The sequence below is a fragment of the Suricata suricatta genome, chromosome 10, assembly GCF_006229205.1.
Source record: "Suricata suricatta isolate VVHF042 chromosome 10, meerkat_22Aug2017_6uvM2_HiC, whole genome shotgun sequence".
NCBI lineage: Eukaryota > Metazoa > Chordata > Mammalia > Carnivora > Herpestidae > Suricata > Suricata suricatta.
The window spans coordinates 107,916,065-107,932,695 of NC_043709.1; the positions used below are offsets into that span (position 1 = coordinate 107,916,065).

The 16,631-nt window shown below is 45.4% G+C and overlaps 1 protein-coding gene across 2 annotated transcripts in view; it reads left to right on the forward strand.

Annotated features, from left to right (window-relative positions):
* Window positions 1–16,631, forward strand: part of SVIL (supervillin) — a 97,455-nt gene that overhangs the window by 30,515 nt on the left and 50,309 nt on the right. The window contains exons 7-16 of one of the 2 annotated variants that reach the window (XM_029955882.1): window positions 457–537; window positions 2,458–3,348; window positions 3,708–3,878; window positions 4,564–4,598; window positions 5,143–5,204; window positions 5,467–5,606; window positions 7,179–7,274; window positions 8,995–9,238; window positions 9,672–10,248; window positions 11,072–11,294. In XM_029955882.1, the coding sequence (XP_029811742.1) occupies window positions 457–537; window positions 2,458–3,348; window positions 3,708–3,878; window positions 4,564–4,598; window positions 5,143–5,204; window positions 5,467–5,606; window positions 7,179–7,274; window positions 8,995–9,238; window positions 9,672–10,248; window positions 11,072–11,294 (2,520 nt within the window). The remainder of the gene's footprint in view (window positions 1–456; window positions 538–2,457; window positions 3,349–3,707; window positions 3,879–4,563; window positions 4,599–5,142; window positions 5,205–5,466; window positions 5,607–7,178; window positions 7,275–8,994; window positions 9,239–9,671; window positions 10,249–11,071; window positions 11,295–16,631) is intronic. The other variant, XM_029955883.1, reaches the window with a different exon arrangement.

Genomic DNA, 16,631 nt, shown 5'->3' on the forward strand with positions numbered 1-16,631 from the left:
CAAGTAAAGATATGATCTTATTGAATTTCTTGTTACTTTATTTGGTATGTGTTGTTTTGAATGGATGCTATTTTTATATTTGGCTATTTACCAATATACCTTAACAAAACTGATAGATGATAAATTGATGTTTAAGCCTACTTCTTACAAGAAAATCATCTGGTGTTTGTGGGGTCAGTATGACTGTAACAGACACCTAATACTTGCAAATTACTTGAAAAATGCTTTATGTGGTGGCTTTGGATAGATTTATTTCTATCTCTTGAGATTAATAGTGAGCCACACGTCGGTTGTAAAATAAACACAAACCCTGTGACAAAACGTGCCTATACATTTCTGAAAGCCAGGATTATTCTTTGCTGAACAAAAACCAGCCTTTAGGTTTTAAATTATAATTGTACACATGTTGACCTGTGAATAGACATTATCTGAAGTTTTGTCTTTTGTACGTGATAGTACCGGGAAACCCAAATATGAGTGGTTTCTCCAGAAAGATTCCGAAGGGGACACACCTTCTCTTATCAACTGGCCTTCCAGGTATATCCCAAGTTGAAACTCTCGACTTCTGTGTAGTGAGTGCTGCTACTCCCCCACTGCTGACTTGCCCGGCTTTTCCACTCATGACCAAACTCTAACTCTCTTGCCCTCGGTTAATGGCGGTGCATTTGAAAGTCGTGTGTTCACAAGGGGCTGCAGAAAGTTGTTATTTTTTGATCGTTTGCTTTTCTCCTCCCTTCGCCTTTAATCCCTGCTAATAGTATTTCTCCCTCTTTTCCCTCGTTTCTGAAAACCTTTTTGATTACGCTTCTTGCTTCTCTCCTCTCTCACCCACCCACATACCATCAAGGGGGGGGGGCAGTAGTGAGGACTGGGCTGCTGTCCTCTTGAGTCACACTGAGTGACCAGCTAGTGTCCCATCCTGTCACCACCCCCTCTGCTCAGCATTCCCAGCCTCCTGCTTTCATGGCTCCTCGTCTCTAAGCCAGTAGTTACCTCTCCACAGTTGTACTGGGGGCATTGTGGTTTTAAAGGCAGACAAAAAAACAAAAAACAAAAAAAGTTTCATTTCATTTTTAAGGTTGGGGGCAGGGAGAGGCAGAAGGAGTAAGAATGAACAAGCCACTGGCAGGACAAAGCACCCATATACTGAGTTTCTAACAGTCACTTTGTCCTCAGCTGAGGACAACATTCAGATTGTCTCTGATTAGAGGGACACATTCCACAGGAGAACTTGAACCACATTTCAGTCTTGTTTTGATTAACAAAGCTTATAAATATGAAAACCTCCAACACTGCCGAGTCTCTGGGAAAAATAACTCAGAGTGCTTTTTATCCCCTCCTGAATAGTTCATGATAACTTCCTTTTATATATGTCCTTGATCTTTTTAATGAAATATACATAGATATCCTGCATCATGTGTTGAAAATTTTTTAGGAGTTTATATAAAATTTAGCAGGGTGCATTTGTCATTTAAGGAAATAGTCTCTTCCAAAACTATCTATCATAATGATGTAGGCTGACTGATCTTTAGTAAATGAAGCTGATTTAGATGATTACCAATCAGTAATCTATTCTTGAACGGCTTCAGTGGTCTCTCCTTTCTCACTACACGGCTTTGCCAAAAGTACAAATAAGTATGAGCTAACACTTAATAGTGAACAAAGAGTTCTGCAGTAAGTCATCTGTATGCTTTGTAAACATCACATTACATTTTGTCCCTACTATTTCCAGTTAAAGAATCAGGCAACTGAGGCAGGAAAGTTGCCAACAAACACCTCTTTTCTAACATTCTTCCTGGTGCTAAAATTGTTGGTAGCAAGATGACCAAACTGGTCACATGTCTTAGGAATGAATGAATGTAGTCCGCCTTGCATGAAAAAGCTTGTGAATGTCTAGTCGAGCGCTTGAAAGGAGTGATTGTTTGTTGAATCTTGAGTTCAATGAAAAATAATAATCATAATCCCAAATGCTCTTACACTTCCGGGAGACAGTGAAATTGCATTTGGTCAATCAGTGTATGTCTGCCTGAAAACTCTCCCCGACCCCTCGCAGCCATACACAAGGCCAGCACATGTGGAGAGTTCTCTGATTCCCAGCACCGGCCTGAGTATGCTCTCACGCATACTGGCGGTGTATACCAACGAATTTTCCTGTGGCTTCTGGTCATTCATGTAGTCAGAAGGCGTCCATTCTCACCCAGGATGGCACCTGACCCCCTCTCAGCTTTCTCGAGGGCGGAGTTAGTCTTGGGACCATGCCAGCGTTTGGATACTCAGCTCAAACTCGTTCATCTGGCAGGTGGTAGGTTTCTGACATTAACCACCAGAAATGCATTGTCACGGTGGTTCTGTCTCTGGGTGGCTTCCCGTCCCCTGGCAATCTATGATCTGTGCATGCTTTCTTCCAGTTTAGTAGTGACCGTCCTTTGCAACTTAAACCCCTTTTCTTTCTTAAAGAGTTAAGGTTAGAGAAAAATTGGTGAAAGAGGAGAGTGCTCGCAACAGCCCTGAACTCGCCTCAGAGCCCTTGACTCAGAGGAGACATCAGCCAGTGCCTGTCCAGTGCTTGTCTTTTCAGTCAGAAAATTCGGCCTTTGATAGGGTCTCGAGCAAGGCAGCCGGCTCCACACGACAGCCCATCCGCGGCTACGTCCAACCGGCGGACCCCATCCACACGGCCAAGCTGGTGACCTCAGAGATCCCTGAAAATGTATCTGAATGCAGCTGGGGAGGGGCAGCCACCCAGAGTGTCAGAAAGCCTCCCAGCTTGAAGGTTCTAGAAAGTGAGAGAAGAGATACTCCGGTTCTTCATATTTGTGAATCAAAAGCAGAGGAAGATGAGCTCTTTTCTGAAGCTCTCGAGACAAGCAGGAACACACTTTTGGCTTTGGAGGATCACGGGCTTGCAAGAGGCCATGAAGATCCCTCCGGTGGAGACGTTGACAAGCCCGTGGTTAGCACAGCCACCTTAGAATGTCAGAAGGAACCAGAAAGCCTGTCACCCCCACCTCACACTCAGCAACAACCTGAGAGAATGAGCAGACAAGAAGTGGTTTTATATGTTCAGAGGGAGCCTGTGTCCCAAGATGCCAGGGTGACGGGCCATAAAAAGGAAGCACTTACGAAGAAGCGCAAGGTCCTCACTCGCTCCCTGTCTGACTACACGGGCCCCCCTCAGCTGCAGGCCCCGAAATGTAAGGACCCCGCTTCAAAGCCAGAGCAGGAGCCACAGGGTTCCAAAGCCGAAGGGCCCCCCACGGAAGTTGGCATTCTGGACACAAAGGTCTCTGTCGCCCAGCTCCGAAATGCATTTCTGGAGTCTGTCAATGCCAGCAAGAAACGCGAACTGTAGGTGATGTTTCGAACGTCCTCCTGATGTGTCACTTGCACGTCCTGGCAGATTTATTCACTTCTCAACTTGTGTGGTGTCCTGCACTGAGTCACGTTAGCTTAGCTCACCAGTGTGCAGGCCAGACCATACAGGAAATGGCTCAAAACCTACCATTCTGCTTCTGCCTACTAATGGGGAGCTGCAATTTTGGGTTGCTGGAATGTTCCACCACCTTTCCATGCATGGTTGGGGCATGCAGTGGGATTTGGCGGTGTCTGGGCCTTGCCTCACTGAGATGCATAAACCTTTGCTTTATTCTCTCTCTCTCTGTCTTTCCTTTCCCTTCTGTGTACTCCCTCCCAATGATTCTAAAAAGCCAACCCCGGGTTGAGAGGTCAGCTGAAGGAGTTGGCTTGCCCACCGGTGTGGAACGGGAGAGAGGGTCCCGGAAACCAAGACGCTATTTTTCACCTGGTGAAAGTAGAAAAACTTCCGAGAGATTTAGAACTCAACCTATAACCTCAGCAGAACGAAAGGAATCAGATAGGTAGGCATGTGTGCGTGTAGCTCTACAGTCTAGGAACATAAAAGCCATCTTACGGGATTTTTACCATAGTGATGGTCCTGATGCTGTGTCAAGTGGTATCTGATGATTCAATAAGTCTTCCATCTAATTCTTAAAAGATATGTATTTTTAAAGAAGGCTGCCTCGGAGAACAGTATCACAATGACAGTTTTACACTGCACTTAGGCAGTAAGAAGTAAGACATGTTATTTTCCTTCATTTAATGTTTTTTATTTCTTATGCCCTTGTTAAAGTAGAATCTGGAGTGGGTACTCACCGACATTTCCAGGGCAAGTAAATAGGGCTTTTATATTCATCCCAAAAATGTCTGTCTACTTCTCATCTTGAGTTTTATATGACCGTATGCTTGTGCTTAGAAATAATAAGGTTTGTCTAAACAGTGATCAGTCGTGTTTCATAAGCCACACTCCATTTTGGTTTGCCTCCACACGGTGTCCACCTGGCTGGGTTGTGTGCACACGCACCCCACCGTGTCCATTAACAACTGTCCCTGCGTGTTCACAACAAGAATCGCTAGCAAGGTGATATTCTTTACAAGAGTGCAATTGAATTTTTACTTTTACTTCTAATCTGATGTTTGTCATTTAAATCTTCTATTCCCACCAGCTAATTTTTTGTCATTTTTGTTTGCTAATGTCTTTCCCAGGTCCGCTTCACATTCAGAATTGCCAACTGCTGAGGGCAAGTATCTGTTTTCCTTTTGTCGCTTCTCTGTCGTCTCCCCCAGACAAGGTTTACATAAGATTTTGCTTCCTTGCAAGGATGAGATTTTGGAGCATACCGATTTCTTTTCTGCAGGTTTTCTTTCTGTGAATATATTAAAACCCAGCTGAGATTCTCGGATGAGAACTGTGAAATGAGCAAAACTACTGTTTTACTTCTTGAGAAGCAGGTTTTTTGTTGTTCATTTCTCATTACTATTTAACAATAAAGAAGAGGAATTCTTTTCATAAAGAATCTATTCTCAAACCTCAATCGTTCAAATATTAGAATAGAAAATTCCTGTCCAGACGGAGTTTTGTCTGGTTAAGTGCAGTGGAAATTAGCACCTTTTCACTGAGCAGAAGAATGGGATCCTTCCAAGGGGAAAATACAACCAAGTGTAATTTGGGGTACGTCCATTCTTCTATTCAAAGGATTTCCAAGGCAGCCTTGGGAAACTTTTCCGAGATTTCACCTCCATTTTTCTCACGATATTCGGTGTTTATATTGTGGCCTTTTACAGATGAAGAAAAGGTAGATGAGCGAGCCAAGCTGAGTGTTGCTGCCAAGAGACTGCTTTTCAGGGTAAGGCGTGCCACAGCGCTTGAAGAGAGACTGTCACCCTGCCCCCCTGCTTGCTGCACGGCCCCTGGGTCCCATCTTGCTCTGGTCTGTGTGCCCCGGTCTGAGCCCCACACTGCAGGGGTGTGGACTTTTGAGAATGCTGCCTTCCTGGCTTCCAGGGGGTCCCTCCATTGGTCCTGTAGGGGGACAGAGCAGAGACACTCTGTGGCACCAATGCCCTTTCCCCACGTTGATAAGGATTCCCCATTGTTTCTGATCTTAGGAGATGGAAAAATCATTTGATGAGAAAAACGTTCCAAAGAGACGCTCAAGAAACCCGGCCGTGGAGCAAAGGCTGCGGCGGCTGCAGGACAGATCCCACACCCAGCCCATCACCACCGAGGAAGTAGCCATTGCAGCCACGTAAGTCCCCCCGCGTGACCTCCTGGCCTCGGATGAAAAAAAAAAAAAAACGATTTAGAGACTTGTAAATAAAGTGAAGCGATCAGCAGATGGTTTAGTTAGAAGCCAACCGAGAAGTTGGCGCTCTGGGATTCCGCTTACTGTGGTCTCTCCGAACTTTGTAAGGGGATGTGTTGCCTGTTGTATCTCCTAGAAAAACCTAAAGAGGAATTTAAATTGTTTTTTCATCTGTGCATTTCTGAATCCTTTTTACAATGGAAAATTTAAAGCATGAGATTTATTTTTTTAAGTTGTTATTTATTGATTTAGAGACAGACAGAGCTCGTGCAAGCTGGGAAGAGGCAGAGAGAGAGAAAGAATCCCAAGCAGGCTCAGTGCTGTCAGCGCAGAGCTTGACGTGGGGCTCAAGCCCACGAATCGTGAGATGATGACCCGGGCCAAAATCAAGGCACATAACCGACTAAACCCCGCAGGCGGCCCTAAAACATGAGACTTATCTCATGGACCCCCATATACTCATCACTTGGTTTCAGTCGTCAGCAGCTGGCCAGTCTTCTCTACCAACACCCTACCCCCTCTCTTCCTGCATTGTGTTCAGGCAAACCCCAGATATCATTTCCCCCATCAGTATTTCAGCATATGTCTCAAAAAGATAATCATTTGTTTTTAAATAATCCCCAAAAATCCTAAAAATATGACTTGGAAGTTTGAAGGACTTTCTGTATATGAGGAGTATGTTCCAGTGTGTTCAGAATGGGTTTCCCAAAGTAATTCATTCAGAGATCATTGCTTCAATCAAGTGAAAACTTTTATCAGTGTTTTAAAAATTGTTTTCATGCTTTCCCTGGACACACACGGACACACACACACACACACACACAGTGTTCCTGAAGAAAGGAAGTTCATCTCATTCAGGGCACGGTCATCCCAAGAGGGGTCTGTGGCAACCCATACCCGTGTCCCTGCTATTAGATCGCTTCCTTACCCAGCTGTTCCTCAGCCTCCTGGCGTATTCGGGAATGAGTACTTCATTCATTAGGACCTCGTAGCTGATCAGCTATTTATTTTTTTAAATGTTTGAGTGGCTGTTGTAAGCTAAGAAGCAACTACCTATGGGAGCAGAACAGTACATATGAACAAAAATTATCACCTTGTAAGGCTCCCCAAATCTACTTTGATGTGTTTTATAGATTATATGAGGACACTGATTTTTTAAAAAATGGACTGAGAACATTCCAAAACATGGACATAATCTACTGATTTGCAGGCGTTGATATTAGCTTTCCCTTAAGTTATTTTAAAAATCAGAACGTTTATTCTGAAGACAGGGTAAACCCTTTCCAGGCTTTAAAAACCTCATCTTACACCATTTACTTTGCGTAGCCTGTTTCTTATTTCCTAAGTTTGTAATTGCTTTTCCAGTTCTCTTGTCATTCCCCCCACAACATGTAGCAAATAATTGTGTGAAAAATATGGATTTACTGTTTCTGAATTTAAAACTGTATCTTCCTTTAATGCTTCTCTTCTTCTCTCTCTTTACAAATGTTCCTTCTTTGGCAATTGCTTTTAAAGTGAACCTATCCCCGCTTCCTGCTCTGTGACCACCCACCCTGTAATGGCAAGACTTCCTAGCCCCACTGTAGCTAAGAGCACTGTGCCGCCTGCCAGGTACTGGACAGAAGAAGGAGCTGCATGCAGCCTGAGAGCAAACGTCCTAGACAGCAGATGCATCTCGTAATCTGAATGCCTGTCATTTGTTTGAGAAACGAGTCAGAGCCCCGAGTTGCTCTGGGAACGGATGACCCTTTGTTTTGTCATAGTGCGAGATGCTGCTAACTCTGTGTAGGCCTGCATGAGGAACTGTTTCACCTCCCTGCTTGCGTTATGTGTCAGAACTAGGATCGCACTAACTCACTTATCCACTTGTTTTATTTCTGTTTTTCATAATCATGGGCATCCCTGTGAAATTTCATTCTTCTAAAGTACTATCACTTAATAAAGATTAATAGGAAGATGGGGAGTTAACATGAATGCTGAAATTCCAGTAATACTCGTTTTTTTTTAAATACTTGTCATTGTAAAGATATGCTACAAATAATCTGTAAATTTCTAATATATAGAGAGACAAGGCCATGACATTTTGGGATTGGGACAATAATAATTCATCGTGTCTGCACTTAGATGTTTTACTACTAAGTTTTCATTTGTGGTGCTTTGCAACTGTGTCCTTACGGCATGCAAATATCCCGTTTTACTGTGAGGGACCAAATCACAACAGCTAAAAGTAAGATTAAAAGAAGTCACCTGATAGTGCAGATATACATGTGGCACCCCCCGGAAGCAGGGGTCTCTCCGGGGAAGTAGGTGGCCATTGCTCTCCTCCTTCTGAGTTGCCATCGATTGTACCCTGAAACACTGACCCTGCCCTTTAGTCTGGGACCTCTTGTGCATTGGTGATTAATTGGAGTCAAGACAGGATATACTGTTCACTGGGCTTGAGAATTGGATTTGCCAGTGGCATAAACACAGCCTTGTCATAAACCTTCCAAGATCCACAGTGACCAGGTAACTGGGAAGCCTTCTCTGCCACCTGGAAGTTGGAGGAATTTATCAGCACCTAATTCCTTCACTTTTCCAAGTTACTGGTAGAAGGCTGTGAGAGAAAATGCTACACTGAAGGAGTGAAGGATTCTTTAAAATGGAACCATTTGTGTTTAGCTGGGGAAAATCAAAACTCTTTTTTTTAAGTATTTTTATTTTTTATTTTTGAGAGAGACAGCAGGGGAGGGCTACAGAGATGGGGAGAATCTCAAGCAGGCTCGCGCTATCAGGCACAGAGCCCGACAAGGCTCCATCTCACAAATTGTGAGATCATGAACTGAGCTGAAATTAAGAATCAGATGCTCAGCCAACAGAGCCACCCAGGTACCCCCAAAATCAAAACCCTTTGTTCCAGATATGTTGTTGACTGAATGACTATATTATCTCCTAATTCTATAAAATAAAAAGAATACCTCTGAACCACATATTTAGATAATGTCTAAACATGCCATAGGTAATGCCTTGGGACTCCCTTTAGCCTTACTTGTTGTTGATACTAATGATACACATCCCTCTAAGAGAAGCCATATCCAAGCTGACTACAGTTCCTTAAAGAGGAAATTCACCTTTTAGAAATAATTCAGGGATAAATCTGCCCTTTGTGAGATGGGAAATGCTAGTATCCCCAGCCTGTTCTGCTAGTCACAGTCTTCTTACTAGCTGAACAGTAGGGAGAAATCAGCCCTTTCTAAAATTAAGTGGCCCTGGGAAGAAAGTTAATATTCAGAATTTAGCAATGGGCTTTTGTTGGTTTTTATCTGTGTCACCGACTTTTTCTCGCTTTCAGATTACAGGCGTCTGCTCACCACAAGGCGTTAGCCAGAGACCAGGCAAATGAGGCCAAAGAGTCTACCGAACAAGGTGAACCTGATTCCTCCACTCTAAGCTTAGCAGAGAAGTTGGCCTTGTTTAACAAACTGTCCCAGCCCGTCTCAAAAGCTATTTCTACCCGAAACAGAATAGACATGAGACACAGGAGAATGAATGCTCGCTATCAAACGCAGCCGGTCACGCTTGGAGAGGTGGAACAGGTGGGTGCACTGTGATCTAGCTCCTCTGTAGGTGGGTTCTTAAAACACGGGGATGCAGTGTCGCTCCTAGGTTGGTGATGTAATGAAGTGATCTATCTGTGGTCTGTAGGCGACTCCGTAATAACTACTTTCCTAGGAAAGACAGCCATGCCAAGTACAGTTCTCTTTTCTTATTTTCCTAATTCACTTGCTGAAACCAGCTGGAATGAATCCTTTCTGGAGAGGAAAAATAGGAGGCACAATCTGCTTTCCACCCAGATGATTCTGATTAATGAGGTGCATTATATAAAATATATCTAGGGTTGACTTTGCGCTCAGATAGGCAGTGAAACTACACCACCTGTAGTATTTCAGTCTATGCCAATCTGTAAACTGGGATTCCTATAGATGGTATTTTTTAATCAGGTTTTTGCATTTTTAACTGTGCTCACAGGTGCAAAGTGGAAAGCTCATTCCTTTTTCACCTACTGTTAACACATGTGTGTCCACCATGGCATCTACGGTCACCCCAATGTACGCAGGGGATCTTCGGACAAAGCTGTCTGGGAGCGACATGCCAAGTGCCACTGACTATAAACTCCCATCCTCAATGGAAAACTCAGAATCTCCAGTTAGAAGCATTCTGAAGTCTCAAGCCTGGCAACCTTCTGCAGACTGTAGTGGAAGCAGAGGAATGTTGAGAGAGTTTGGAGAGACAGAAAGCAAGAGAGTCCTGACCAGTGGCGACGGTGGTAAAATGTACAGGTCCTATGAGGAAGCAGAGCCATCGTGCCCCGCCCTTAACAGAGTCTGGGAAGGAGACAGCCATAAGGAACCCAAGTATGCTGTTCCGAGAAAGGGAAGCCTGGAACTAGTTCATCCCCCTGTGGCCCACCTCGGTGACGAACTGAAGGAATTTTCCGTGGCTAAAAGCATCATGCAGGCGGGGAGCCCAGACTTGAGGGACAGGCAGCCCTTTGAAGAGAAGGTGGACGTGGAGAATGTCATAAGAAGAAAGTTTTCACTAAGAGGTAGGTTACTGCTCCGAAAGTTTTGAAAACCAGCTGGGTTTTGGTGTCTGCTTGATTAGTTATGTGTGTTTGAGATTATTCCTTACTAAAGTAGGAAGACAGTTTATAACTAGTATTGGCTACAAATCATGGGTGAATCCTATCTGGGAAATCCCAGATTTCCTTTTCCCTTAAATCTGACCTGGATTAATCAATTTTTCAGCAGAAAAAATACCTGGAGCTCTTTCACACATCCTGACAAGGATTCTTGATGACTTTGGGCACATTAACTCACAAAACAGTCTCGTGACCTCTTAGCCCTTTCAGCCACTTTCATGAGTTGATGACCCCAAAGGGCTGGGTGAGCACAGGGAATAAGGACATGAACCCAGGTCTGTGGATTTCCAGACTCTTTCCACAGTCCTGTTAGGCTGACTAAAAAACCATATTGCTTGTGGCTTTAATTCTTTTTCTGCATTTCCATAAAATGTAAGTTACAGTGGTGGTTTTGGTTTGTGATTATAGCCATTTGAAACATAAAAAGTATTGTTTGGGAGGAGGAGAAACGGTCTGCAGCGTGTAGTTAAAGCTAACATCCTGTGTCTTGTATGTAGGAAAAGACCAACAGTCACAAAACCATTTGCTGTGTGCCTTAACCTACTGGGCAGTTTGGTTTCCGCCCAGACCGTAGCCTGCGTTTGATTTGCATAAATCCGAGTGGATTGGGTCATCCCTCTGCGCCCACGGGGTTGCACTCTGGGTGCAGGACCTCCTCCGAGGGTGAATAGCCGGAAGAATGTCTGCCTGGAGGAGTGAGTGCTGACGTTGCTCCTCTCCTTTCTAGCGGCAGAGTTCGGGGAGCCCACTTCTGAGCAGCCGGGCACTGCGGGGAAGACTGTTGCTCAGGCTGCAACCCCCGTGTCCCGGAAGCAGCAAGAGCCTTCCGAGCAAGCACAGGAGAGGTTCTCCAGGAGTCCGGGTGCAATGTTGGCTGCCGGAGAGGTCAAATCGCCGGTGGTGGAGGGCATCCTCGATTCAGCCAGCAAAACCATGTCAATTAAAGAAAGGTAATGTGATCTGATGATTAGAAAGTAATTCTGTGGGGGAGGAGCTTGCAATTTGCTTGTAGAAAAAGATCTGAGTAATGGGCAGAGGTGACCTCACGAGCCCGGATGCTCAGGGGTGGTAACACCAGAGGAACCCCCGTTCCAGACTCAGAGGAGGAAACACAGACGTCTGCCTGCAGCATTTGTTTGCAGTTCCATTTTTTTTCCCATATGAAATTGTTTGACTATCTAGTGATGGCAGCTGAGATCTTGGCTCTTTCCCCGTCACACACATGGCTTCAAATTGAATGCACCCACTGCTTTGTGACTATTTGCGTAAAGTATATATAGACAGAATGAAGGTACATCCGTATTTGGAACATCGATCTTTGGGATTGAAATCTAAGTTTTCTCTATTCTGCAGAAAGTGAAATGGGTGACTTTGCCAAACTGCGTTTAGAAATTTTATACCAGGTAATAGCTGTGAAAGATTGCATTTGAGTTATCAAGTAACGCTGTAACCTCATTTTATTCAAAAGAAGAGCGGAGGATAGAAAGGCTGCGTTTAAAGAGGACAGATACAGAGAACCCAAGCTAAATATTTTGGGTTGTATTTTCCTTGTTAACCTTTAGCCACTGTGGGATTAAGCAGCAGCAGATGTAATTGTGATAGGAAGACCAGCAGGCAGAAAGCTCTCTGTGCTTCTCTAAGGTGATCAGCACACCGGCCGACGTGCCCACCTAGACCCTTCCTCAGCCCCTCCCACCGCTCAGAAGTTCTCTTGCTCTGTCCAACAGTGGCCACGCTTATTTTTCTGGGTACATTTTTCACTGCCTAAGACTATACATAAAACTAGGATGAATACTGTGGTTTCTCTTCAGATCGGCTTTTTACATCAAATCAGGATGAGAATTGTTCATTCTGTTTTTCAAGCCGAGCTTTTTGAGCCTCACTCACAAAAGGCTAGGTGGGCGGAGCCTTTCTCAATTGACAAATTAGTAAGGTTGTTAACTCTTACTTTTGCCTTTACCTTTCTACAATTCACAGGAGGTGCAGGTGCCTGGGTGGCTCAGCTGGTTAAGAGTCCAACCCTTGGTTTCAGTTTGGTTTGTGATCTCACAGTTTGTGAGTTCAAGCCCCACATCAGGCTGTGCACTGACAGGGCGGAGCATGCTTGGGATCCTCTCCCTCCCACTCTCTCTGCCTCTGTGCCCTTCGTTTTCTCTCTTTCTCTCTCTTTCTCCCTATCTCAGAATAAATAAATAAAACTTAAAAAAAAATCACAGATGAGATTTCTAGACCAAGACTTAGACAAAGAGCTGATGGGGTCAGCTAAATGAGAGCGATGTCTTGAATCAGGGAGGCCGTCGGGCCTGTGCTGGCACAATGTCCTCCACCACTGAAACCTAGCCTAGAGGGACCTTGACCCCCAGAGATCCTACTCTTGATAATCAGTTGGGTGAGGAGGAAGAGACATCATTTAAGGGAATCAATGACAAATAACACTTACTCACAAGTTCTGATGTTTTATACATCAGAAAACATTTCAGGAATAAAATTCCAGTGAAAAATACCATTATGCTCTTATTTTTTACAGAGGCTCATGAAGTAGATTCCACATCTCTGGGTATAGTCTGCAGTTGTCTCTTAGGACTTTTGATGAAGAAGGTTTGTGTCTATCCGCTATGCAGTAATTCTTGATGCACCTGCCCATGTTTAGTCAGTTTGAGTTTATCTGTGTCTTTCTGAAAGCAGTTTTATTTATTCTTTAAATAAATTTTTTAACATTTATTCAGTTTTTGAGAGACAGAGAGTGAGCAGGGGGAAGTGCAGAGAGAGAAGGGGGAGACACAGAATCCAAAGCAGGCTCTAGGCTCTGAGCGGTCAGCACAGAACTCAACGCAAGGCTCGAACCCACGATCTGTGAGATCACAACCTTAGCCAAAGTCAGATGCTTAACCAACTGAGCCACCCAGGTGCCCCTCTGAAAGCAGTTTTAATTTTACTGTAGAATTCTCATTTGTAGAAAATACGAGATACACTATAAAGTCACAGTTGCTTCACCACCCGGGCCTCGCGGATGTCCAAGGGGTTCAAGGATGGCTGGAGGGATTCTGTGACCTCCCTGGAAGTGGGTTCCAAACCAGCTGTCATGCGCAGGCTCCTTCAGGCTAGCGAGAGACAGTACTTCTCACAATCTACAGAAGACTCCTGACCCCGATCTGTTGAGAACTATGATAATAAAGAATACTTTAGCTCTTCAAATAGATGTTTAAAAAAGGATGAGGGCCACTTTATTAGCAGCTGTGCCTGTCATAAATCATGCTAACAGAAAATATATCACTGGCCATCCTTTCCCCCTTAATCTTGATAGTACTTTCGTTTGTACTTTGCTGAAAAAGACAAAACTGTGTATCTTTACAATCCATCTGTGATCGTTTTTCCCTAAGTGGGGCCCTGATCACTCCCTTCTGTTGAGAAAGAATGAAGCTTGACCCATTTAAAATAAGAAGGCTCTTTTATACATTATGTGGACCTTCCTTTCTCTTTGGTGAGGTAACACATAAAACAGAACTTTTTTTTTAAGCTTATTTATTTATTTTGAGAGAGAGAGAGAGAGGAAAGAGGAAAGAGAGGGAGAGACAGAATCCCAAGCAGGATCCACATCATCAGCGCAGAGCCTGATGTGGGGCTCAAACTCACAAACCGTGAGATCATGCCCGAGCTGAGATCAAGAGTCAGATGCTTAACCAGCTGAGCCACGAGGCACCCCTAAATGGAACTTTCACCTTCTATTTTAACTTCTTCTGACTGCCTCATTTTACCAAAGGAGGAGATTGGCTCCCAGGGCCACGAGGGCCCATGTGGGGAGCAGGACTTGGCGCAGACGCGGGTCTCCACCTTCCCCGTGGTGGGCGGGCTGAGACTGCCGCCTGCTCACACTGGTGTGCTGGCAGCCAGCGGGTGTGTTCTGACTAGCAAATCAACCGGAGGACAGCAGTGCTACTGGATCAGCAGGGTCCGAAAGATTTGCCCTCCTCCTGCGTTCATTTTCTCAGTGCACGTGTTCTTCACATGGCTTATTTCCAGTTTCACGTTCACATTTCAGCCTCTTAAGAGAGACTGGACTTGACAGAGTTCCTTCATCATCTCTGCTAAAAAGCTGCAGCCCCGAGGATGCAGTTCTGGCCTCCTCAACCCTGGGTGTCATCTCCTTTCTACGCAGGACAGGGACGTGCGGAGCCTCTGCGCTGCGGAGCACGGGGGTCAGCTGCCGCCTCTGCACCTCTCATGCACTACCTACCTCGTTTCGTGCTGGCATGCACTTAGCACTCCCTTGCAGGAGGCCTGTTATGCCCCCTTTGTACATGGTGACTAGGACTTAGGAAAGTGTTGCAGCTACGAAATTACAGGAAATTCTCATTATGTTCCCCTTTAATGGGGCAGGCTGGAGGCTCAAGGAGACCTGCCCAAAGGTTCCTTCTCTTTCTTCCTCTTCGCTGATACCCAGAATATGAAGTTTGAACCATCACTAGCATTAAGACATAGGATGCAATCGGCTTTTGCCCCTGCATTAATAAAGTCACTGTTTCATAACTGCCTGAATGATTTAGGTTTAAATTGTCCCCGGTTGCATACTTCTTTGAAAAACATTATAAATCTAATACATTGTGTGTTCCTTAGGCGGCAACCTTTGAAACCTCTTCAGAAGTATACTAGGCTATTAGAAATCTTATCCACGGTTACTGAGGCAGTGGTTTCTGTGCTTTCGTATTGAGAAGATTACTAAAAAAGGAAAAAAAGCCATCTTCTCACATGAGGGCTTAGTTGAACTTCCTGGAATGGTGAGGAATGCGCCCCACGCCTCTCGCCAGCCTGCAGAGTCCCCGCACGCGTCCCCACCCACCCTTGGGTGCTCCCCACCAGCCAGAGACTGTGTCGGTGCTTCCCTGGCCGGACCGGAGGCTCTTGCTGGAGAGTTCAGCCGCCAGAGGGACCCCAGTTTTACGTAAGAATTAGGACCAGAGGTGTCTTTCCCCTTTGCAGCCTCCTTTTCTGACCTTTGCTTTGTCCCCATTTAAAAGGCACACTAGCTCACTCCTGCCGGCTGCAGACTAGCCAAGACCAAGATCTGATCCGAGTACCACTCAGTGCCAGGCTGCTGGTCAGTCCTATCTGAAATCTGCACAGTGCCCGTGATTGTCTGAAGGACATTTTTTGAGGGGGGAGGCAACAACCACATAAGATTAGGGGCATGTGGTTTGCCTCTGTCCCTGACTATTTGACCCAGCGCTGACTGCCGTGAGCCTGCAGAACCCGTTCTAATCAGGCAGGGCTCTCAGACCATGGCCGCTGAGCACAGCCATGCCAGTCCAGTGTTCCCTGCCGAGAAAGTGTGGGCTGTGGCGAGACAGGCAGACATTCCCCCCCGGTGGCCTGGCAAGCACACAGCACGGTGGCCTCCCGCCAGCCCTTGGGGTTAATAGGCTAACACAGTGCCACTCACTGGGCGCTCCACCTCAGACTAAGCAGATGCCCAGGCTCTCCACATCACAGCCCTGCAAATAGTGCATGGACTTGGTGGACATTACAAGCGCTGACAGTTGTTTGAATTGCATAGGCAGTAATTTATGTCATGTGTAGGATAGGACGTTTCACTCCGCGGCCTCCCGCCAGCGCACCGCGGTCTCATCGACTCCGGAGGGTCGTGGGATTGCAGGAGGAGAGAACATGTTTGGAAAGGTTTCCCGCCCTCCTCAGCTTGTTGAACACAAAGTAGGAAATCTGAAGGGACAGGAATAATACATTTAAGTTTCCGTGCATGTTATTTGAAAGTTACCCGTCATCTGCACTCTGTAAGCTCAGGCAGGGTCCAAGTACCATGTGTGCTGAATTGAACCACTGTCTTTTCCATGTTATTCTGGTTACTCTGTAGTCTTTGGAAGCCCCTGATAATGACCCTGCCAACACTTCCAGAAGCAAAATTTCGGGTTTTTGGAATGGAGGAATTCTTTGAAGGCCATCCGGGGGTGGGGGTGGGGGGGAAACATTATAAGAAAGCCAGAATACTCTGCAGTTTCTAAAACATGAGGACAAAATCATGTCCTGTCAGCTAACACAGTAACGGAGTGAGGCACGCCACCTCCTGGGAGGCAGGGCACCCCTGCACAGGAACCGTATTGCCCTGCCCCAGTGACCTACAGCCTGACCTTGGCGAACGAAATCCTTGGCCTGTGTGTGTACTTGTACCTCATCCGTCCCATCGGGAACAATAAGCAGTGTCTTCAAGGTTGCTGTGCAGACCAGTAGGGCATGAGGTGGTCTGTAAAGTGATTGTAGATTCCACAATTTGATTT